This window comes from Erpetoichthys calabaricus, chromosome 9 (assembly GCF_900747795.2).
Source record: "Erpetoichthys calabaricus chromosome 9, fErpCal1.3, whole genome shotgun sequence".
NCBI lineage: Eukaryota > Metazoa > Chordata > Cladistia > Polypteriformes > Polypteridae > Erpetoichthys > Erpetoichthys calabaricus.
In genome coordinates, this window is record NC_041402.2 from 93,751,569 (window position 1) to 93,759,388 (window position 7,820).

The following is a 7,820-nucleotide window of genomic DNA, read 5'->3' on the forward strand; positions in this document are numbered from 1 at the left end:
AAGAACACATCGCACTGGTTGTTGTTACATATTTGAAATATACAAAAAGATATATAATTTATTATTAGTATTTTTTTTTAACAAATTTGGAATTTCCATTGATGTGTAATGTCGCAGAATCGGCTGACATATCAAACGCAGAGTGCTGCCCAGCGTCATGCGAAAACGTAAGAAAAACGGGAAGTGCCGCAAACGTGTGTAATAATAAACGAAAGTAAAATCTCGCGTTTGGGGCGACACGCTGGAAACCGAATATCGAGACTGCTGACACAGCTGGCCAGTTTTTACCGTTTAACTTTTTTTTTTTTAAATAAATTTCTACTACCGTGACATTTCTAAGTTGAGTAAGTAGTATACCGTGTGCTTGTTTTTTAAATAATTGTTAACGCTTTACTGAGTGGTAAAGCGTACCTTCATAAGTTTCATTTTACTATGCGAAGAGGGTGACGTCGTCTGGTGACTTTACAACGCAGGCTTTACATGTCGATATCTTCCTCACCAGTGTGTGATTGATATTTTCTTTCATTAGATTGGTATTTGCAGTTTGAAGCTCAGTCTCTCCAAAATTAAACGATAAAGTCATCGAAACATACTAACCTAACTCACTATTTGAAATACTATGCTCACAAGTGTCCATTTTTAAATAAAATGTCATTTTCTTTGTAGAAATTAAAAATGTTTTTTAAAACGACATAACCTTAGTAGGTACAGTAGACGCATAAAATTGACACGAACGTACAAGGTGATATGTGAATTTATTCACAGCTTTGGTATTTTGGGGGAGCGTAACTGTTTTTTTTAAATAAGGAATAACATATACCAATGTCAAGTCAACGGTGTAGAAGCTAAAATATTATTTGTTTTTCAAGGTTAACGTTCAATGCGATTTTCACATTCCCATTTTGCTTTGTCATCAATAGACAATTCTAAGTACGCGTAAAAGACACCCGATGTCTGCATTCTCTCAAATGACAGGTGAGAACTTCAAAGTAAAGGTACCCAAATGCAAAATGAAAGTATTTTTTATAAGATAGATACAATATGACGTGTGCAATAATTCTAGTGAGAACTTCAAAGTAAAGGTACCCAATTGCAAAATGAAAGTATTTTTTATAAGATAGATACAATATGATGTGTGCTATAATTCTGTGCTATAATTCTACACATCCTTATCAAGGTATAGGGGCTGGATCACAGGCAGCAGTTTGTTTCAGAATTTGTATTTGACTTTGTAATTCAGTTGAAGTTACCATGGAATAATGCTGACCATCAGGAAAATATTCTAATCCCTTTTAAAATCGTCATAGGGAGTGAGGCATTTGTGAAAAGCTTGCGAAATTTGCAATTACTAATTCAAAACTTAAATTCATATTGTGAAATCATGACCAGGCACTAGAGTTACTGTTTCCAATGATAACTGAAGGTTGGGTCATTTCTGGACAATTTATTCTATTGCAAAGTCAGGATACACAATTTTTGTTAATATTAACAGGTTGCAAAAAAAAAAAAAAAATAAATGAAAATAACCATGAAAGCAAGAACTCGCCTCTAATTTAATCTTTCAAAAGGAACTGGAATGATATGCCAATTCTGCTCACATATATACCATTTCAAATCATCAGTCCAACTTGGATCTTGTGATATGGCATACTATCTTTATATAATAAAAAGCTTTTGCTTTGAAGTGTGCACCTGCCATTTCAGATGAAAAACTATAGAGTGAGGCAGAATACTTTTTGAATTGCTGTCTGTATCGGTTTCTATTATACAGGCTTGACATTGGTGGCGCAGCAGTAGCACTACTGCCTTGAGGTAAAGATATCATGGGTCTGGGTCATACCTGTGTGGTAGTGCTTTGAGTAGTGAGAAAAGTGCTATATAAATGTAATGAATTAAATTAATGAATTATTATTTTAAAATATGTTCACAAAAATACAAAAGGATGTGAATAAATTGACAAGTTATATCTCCTACTTTTCATGCTGAACTGAGCCATACCCATTTGACAGATAATACAGCACTATTATTACATTTTATTTTTATATAACAGTGTATCACAATGAGTTTAATTTGGCTTAATTCAAATGCCAAAATACTCCTCCTCACGTCACGTTATTCAAATTAAGTGAATGTCTTCATATCTTACATCTTTGTTTATTTTTCTAAGCAATTTGGATAGACACAAGTTCAGGTTCCTGCAGTAACTGTAAAATTCACTGTTACCATCGGCTTCTCTTCACTCCTTATTTTCATTATTGTATAATTCAATTTTCTGGAAAAGATTCTGATTTCTTTACAAAGGAAATTCAAACGTTTATGTAAGATAGTAAGAGAATAATTAATTTTTTAATAATGCTTTGTGTTAGCTCCTACAATATAAGAAATATTAAAGGAAGAAAAATTACAGTTTATTAGTCTGAGAGATGCCATATTTACAAGGATACATAGAGTCCTGAATTTTGGATTGAACTCATAACAAAGCTGCAGAATTGCATGCTTTCTTATGGCAGTACCGCCCCAGTTGGCATTTTGGGAGAAATGTGAAGTCAGTATTAACTTGCTCCTTGTTCTGTTTAAAAAGCAATGAAAGATTAGTTAAGATTTATGTAAAAACAAAAATTAAACTAAAGGCATTAAATATGCATTGGACTGCTCTAATTATAGTGTTATCTATATAAATGCTATTTATGCTTGAGTGGGTATTTTTTTATTTTATAAAATGTAATAAGATGCAAGCCCAGTAGTACATTACAACTTGGTTGATTCTGGTTTAAAAGTTATCTCTGAATTATCCCAATGGGAGGTGGTGCTTGGATGGATGTTTATATGACAGTTCCTACTGGGAAATTCACATTTCCCATCTATCTTACAACACAGGATTCCACCCTTCACAGAGCATTTTGATTTAATTGATTAAAGGTATATTTGTTTTGTCAGTCTTTGTACTGAATGTAAAACTAGTTGGGTATCGGTCTTCAATCACTTTAGCCAGTCTTCTGTATTTATCAGTGTTTTCACTGTAAAGATAAATACACACAACATTTTGCTATAATCATTTACGTGGCATTTAATTTAACAACATTTCCTTTTGAAATCTGTAGTTTTCTTTCTATAATTAGTTGAATATTTCTTTACCTGAGTGCATGCACTGTGCACATTTAAATTCGTGGATAATTTAATATTGTTTCTTTGAATTGGGAAAAGCAGGTTTAGTATATGAATGAAAATGCTAAAACTTTGCTTTGCCCCCTGCTCACCAACCCCCTTGCAGGCACTACGCACTAGCCACTTCTCGGTTCTGCTGCTTGGATATGGGGAAGCAGATGTACAATTTAAACAGATTGTTATTTTCATGGGAATTGTTACATATGCATAATAGACCTAACTATTTTACATTACAGCAAGTAATTAACCATAGTTAAAAATAGTAAAATGTAATAAATTGAAAGAAAATTATTTTTCATGTTGCGTTTAGGTATTTGTTGCATCATACGTTTTTGTTCTGTTTAGCTTTGAAATTAACACGCACATACTTTTTAAACTTACACTTTCACTGTAAAACTTATTTTTGGAATATGACAATATTTGGAATTAACTTTTTGTCAATATCGCTTTGAATTTTGATTCTGTGTTTGGAGTTACATCGTGACAATGCAATGTATAACTGCCCATGAGTGAATATCGTTTCTTTCTCTCTAATAAATAAACCGACTTTTTTGAATGTTTGTCCCTGTGATTTGTTAATTGTCATAGCAAAAGCTATTCTAACGGGAAACTGTAAACGTTTTCATATGAATGGCATATCAAGATCTCCTTTGGTGTCTAATGGTTTCTGTGGAAGATGTACTACATTACCTTTCTTGTCGCCTGTTAAAATTTTACATGTCAGAATTGTTCGACCAATTTTGAATACAACTAATCTTGTCGTGTTGCATAGCTCATTACTCATATATAAATTACTCAATAACATTATGATATATCCTTCTTTCAACAGAAATTCGGCTGGTGGATGACCGGATGGTGTTAACGATTGTAGATATTCCATGGGATATTGTAATTTGATGTTTTCATCTTCCACACAATCACCACCAACTGTTTCAGTATAGTCTATTGATACGCATTTAACCATTTGCTGTGTAACCGATCGAAAATTTTTGCGTTAATTTGTTTGACTTCATCGTTTCTAGGTGCTAGGATTGCCCGTGTACTCATTTCTTCTGTTGATAATCCTTTGGGATGAAATTCTTCATTAAGATTTGGACATAATAAGTCTTCATTTATTGGGAACTTTAAGTGAGCAAAACGCAAAAGTTTATAAGAGCTGAGAGAGAAGGAACTGTGTCTAAGAAAAGCATTCACAAATGAGAGGTGAGAGGACCGTGGGCGTGGGCTATTAACTGTAAATGGTTAAGAGGAGGGCAGGACTTGAAAAAATCTCTTGGCAATAGTCTCGTCTCAAGATTTTCTTTTATAATAGAGAGATATTTGGTATATTTATTGGGTTAATAATAATTTTTTTTTTGTTTTTAGAAAAAACAATTCTAGGTTTAATCTAGGATTAATTCAAGATAAATTAATTAACCTGTATTCAATATATCTGACCATAAATATTTAAAACCCTTTATATCCTCTCCAGTTTATGCCTACTACATTTTGTAACATTTATTACTAAAATATGACAAAGTTTCTGTTTTAACAATGTGTTTACACAGATTACTTTAGAATAACGATGTCTTATTTCCACTGTAAAACTCCACTTCACTCCCACATAATCAATCAAGGCATGAGCTGGGAAAAGTTCGCTCACGTTCTAAGTCAGTGGGGGGATGGAATAGCCGGCTGCTGGCAGCTTGTCTTTTATCAGCACATTTAGAGGACAAAGGATGTTGGCGGAGAGGTGTGAACGGATTTAAGAAGCGATTTAAGGTGGGCCGGATATGCAAGTTTTTTCGTAGGCTCTGGTAATTCTAGTGTTAAATAAGCACCTGGATGTGCTCCAGGTGTGTTCTCGGCAATCTCCCACCGACACGCCCCAGTGTGGTGGAAGTGCCGGCTGTCTCCCCGGAAGCACTCCGGGTGTCCCTGTTCCTTTTCCCCCCAGCACTTCCTGGTGTGGCGGAAGTGCTGGGGTCCAGGGTCCTCCAGGCATGGGGACGCCGCTTGGCGGTGACCACAGGCCCCTACAGGGTCGAGCTTCCCAGCTCTGTACCCGCTGCCCCCAATATAACCAGAGCAGTCGCCCCCTCGAGGTCTGGAGGAGGCGCAAGCCCTCCTCCGGTCTTCTCGGGCGTACTGGCTGGGTACCACCCCCATCCAGGTACCACACCTGTTTGGCAGTTAATGTAGGCTGAGGATGATCTTCTGCTTTAGTTTATGAATTATCTTTAGTTTATTTATTTATTTATTTATTTCTAAGGTTATCATGTCTATTCACTTCTTTGGTTGGGAAACTCATACTGAGAGACGAAGACTCCTAAAGCCTGGACAGCATCCTAGGACGGGGCATAGATACACTATGTTCCATGGCACACATAAAAGCAATGCTGAAGCCATCGTTACATCAGGCTTCCGTCCATCCTCTGGAGGTACTCTGGGAGCTGGAGTATACTGTAGCCGGAATATCATGAAGGCAATGAATTATCCTGTAGCATGTAGCAGCAATGACAGAGTGGTGTTTCAGCTCAGAGTACGAGTTGGAAAAGTCAAGAAGATTGATCAGCACAACTTTAATATGGCTACTACCTGGCACCAGCAAGGCTATGATACTGCATGGTTGCCCCCTACTGTTGCAGGATTAGAGGAAGACTGTGTATGGGACCCAGATAGACTAGTTGTAGTGGGCATTGCACATTGCACTGATACATCATTTAGGAAGAAACTTGAAGAACTGATCAGGGCACAGCCTAAGGCCAAACTGGATGAAGGAACTAGCAGTCAAAATAAATGTATCGCATGTGGGTGGCCTGTGTGTGACCATGAAACCATACAGTGCTGGGGCTGCAAGAAAACAATCTGCCCTTTCTTGGTTAAACACAAGTGCAAAGAGAAATCTGAAATCAAACCAAATTAGAATTAGGGATTACTGGGACCTAGATATACTGAGTTTTCTTTAGAAATTATTAAATTAAAAGCATTTCTCCATTTGTTTTTCTTTTTCATGTGATTGTTAAATTGTATGATTCCCACATCTTGTGATTCACGTCATGCAATCAGGCATGTATTCTTTACAAGCAGCAGTAAAATCTTCAAAAAGATAGTTAATGCCTATGGGCAGCAAGAAGAATATGAGTAACGAACAATAAATGGTGATGTGGTATGATGTCAGACTGAAAGTTGCATTTTGAATAAAGGCATAAATAATCTATATATTGTATGTTCCATAAATGCATGAATGAGAATGAATGGTGCAGAAGACATGACATTGCATTGACACTGTAGAAACAGAACATGACAGTAACAGAGTGGAAACAACATATGAAAATAGCAGTGTATGATAATGTATATACCAGTGATCATATGTTGAAGGTACAGAGACATGGCACAGAAAACAGAGTGAAAAACAACCAATGACAAATAGCAATATGTGGTAATAAGGACTGAATACTGGAAGAAGCACACTTACTAAGAAGCATCAAATAAGGAGATTAAACAATTACTGACTCCAAGATTGTAGTAGAGATCAAGATGGTAGAATTTCTTTATTGCACACATGCCGGCCAGGACAGCAGGGTGATACAACATTAGGTGTTAAAGAAATGCAGTGGAGAGTGAAAATAATGCAAGAACAGCAAGGAATAAAATATAGCAGTAATAAACTATGTTAGTAATGAAACACAACTACGAAGAAAAACATACAAAAACTGAGCAAAAGCAAGGAAAGGAAAAGTGACATGAACTTGATAATGAAGTTGTAGGTTAGTTATAGGTAGAGTGACAAACGGAAAAGCAGAGATACTTGATATATATCAGAAGATTTACTGACTATAAAGACATTACAGAACATATAAGAACATTAGATGGTATCCACTAAAAAGCAGCAAATATATTTTGTATTGAAAAAGAATGTCTTCACACATTCTATGTACTAGCCTGGGTACCAAATGCTGGCAGGGAAGGCAGAGCCAATAGAAGTGTTTGTAATGAAAAATAGGATATCTGTACAAAACTTGGTGGAGATAGGTTAAACGGTGTGGGGAGCAGAGTACTGAACCAGTTAAATTAGCCCTACTGTACGTAGTGACCAGTTCTGGATTAGATGCCAGGCCATTGAAAGGCACACTTTCTCAGATATCACACTTTGTTAATGCCCTATAAGCCTAACTTCGGATGACACACTTTGTTAATGTCCTATAAGCCTAACCTCGGATGACACACAACACACACAGAATGCACTTGGTATGTATGTTATTGAATATCATGTGTGAAAGAAAAAGTACATGCTTACTGGGTATCAGTTAAGAATGGAATTAGAGCAATATGCTGCCAATTAAGTGCAGTAACAGGATTCTGTAGCAGAAGAACCTTTGACAGTTTGGTCTGCTACATTAGTGTTTGAAGTAGCACCAATATAAGGAGATAAGACAACTTCATTGATGTTTCAGAGGTAAATGTTACTGTTCCTAAGTCTGAAAAGTAAAAGGCAATTTCCAACCAATCTGAAGTAAAAATGTCTTTACAAATGGAAAGCATTCAAAAGAACAGCCAATCTTCTGAAAGAATGGGCATTTTAGCAAATTCATTCAACACTCATCCTGAACAGTGTCCTGAGAAATCATAAAGAATCCAAAAGAAAAATGCAGAGATCTAACACACTTTATCAA

General features: G+C 36.0%; 1 protein-coding gene across 2 annotated transcripts; it reads left to right on the forward strand.

Annotated features, from left to right (window-relative positions):
- The first annotated feature begins 207 nt into the window (after positions 1-207).
- Positions 208-6,319, forward strand: LOC114657953 (uncharacterized). 2 transcript variants are annotated; one of them, XM_028809943.2, is made up of 3 exons: positions 215-344; positions 4,188-4,368; positions 5,417-6,319. In XM_028809943.2, the coding sequence occupies exon 3, from the start codon at positions 5,423-5,425 to the stop codon at positions 6,068-6,070; it is 648 nt and encodes a 215-aa protein (XP_028665776.1). In that variant the 5' UTR covers positions 215-344; positions 4,188-4,368; positions 5,417-5,422; the 3' UTR covers positions 6,071-6,319. The 2 variants fall into 2 exon arrangements, with proteins under 2 accessions (XP_028665775.1, XP_028665776.1); XM_028809942.2 differs by lacking the exon at positions 4,188-4,368 and having other exon boundaries at positions 208-344.
- The last annotated feature ends 1,501 nt before the right edge of the window (positions 6,320-7,820 follow it).

Bases quoted from the DNA above. Each gene is read 5' to 3' on its own strand.
- LOC114657953 (XM_028809942.2), top strand. From the start codon at position 5,423: ATGTCTATTCACTTCTTTGGTTGGGAAACTCATACTGAGAGACGAAGA.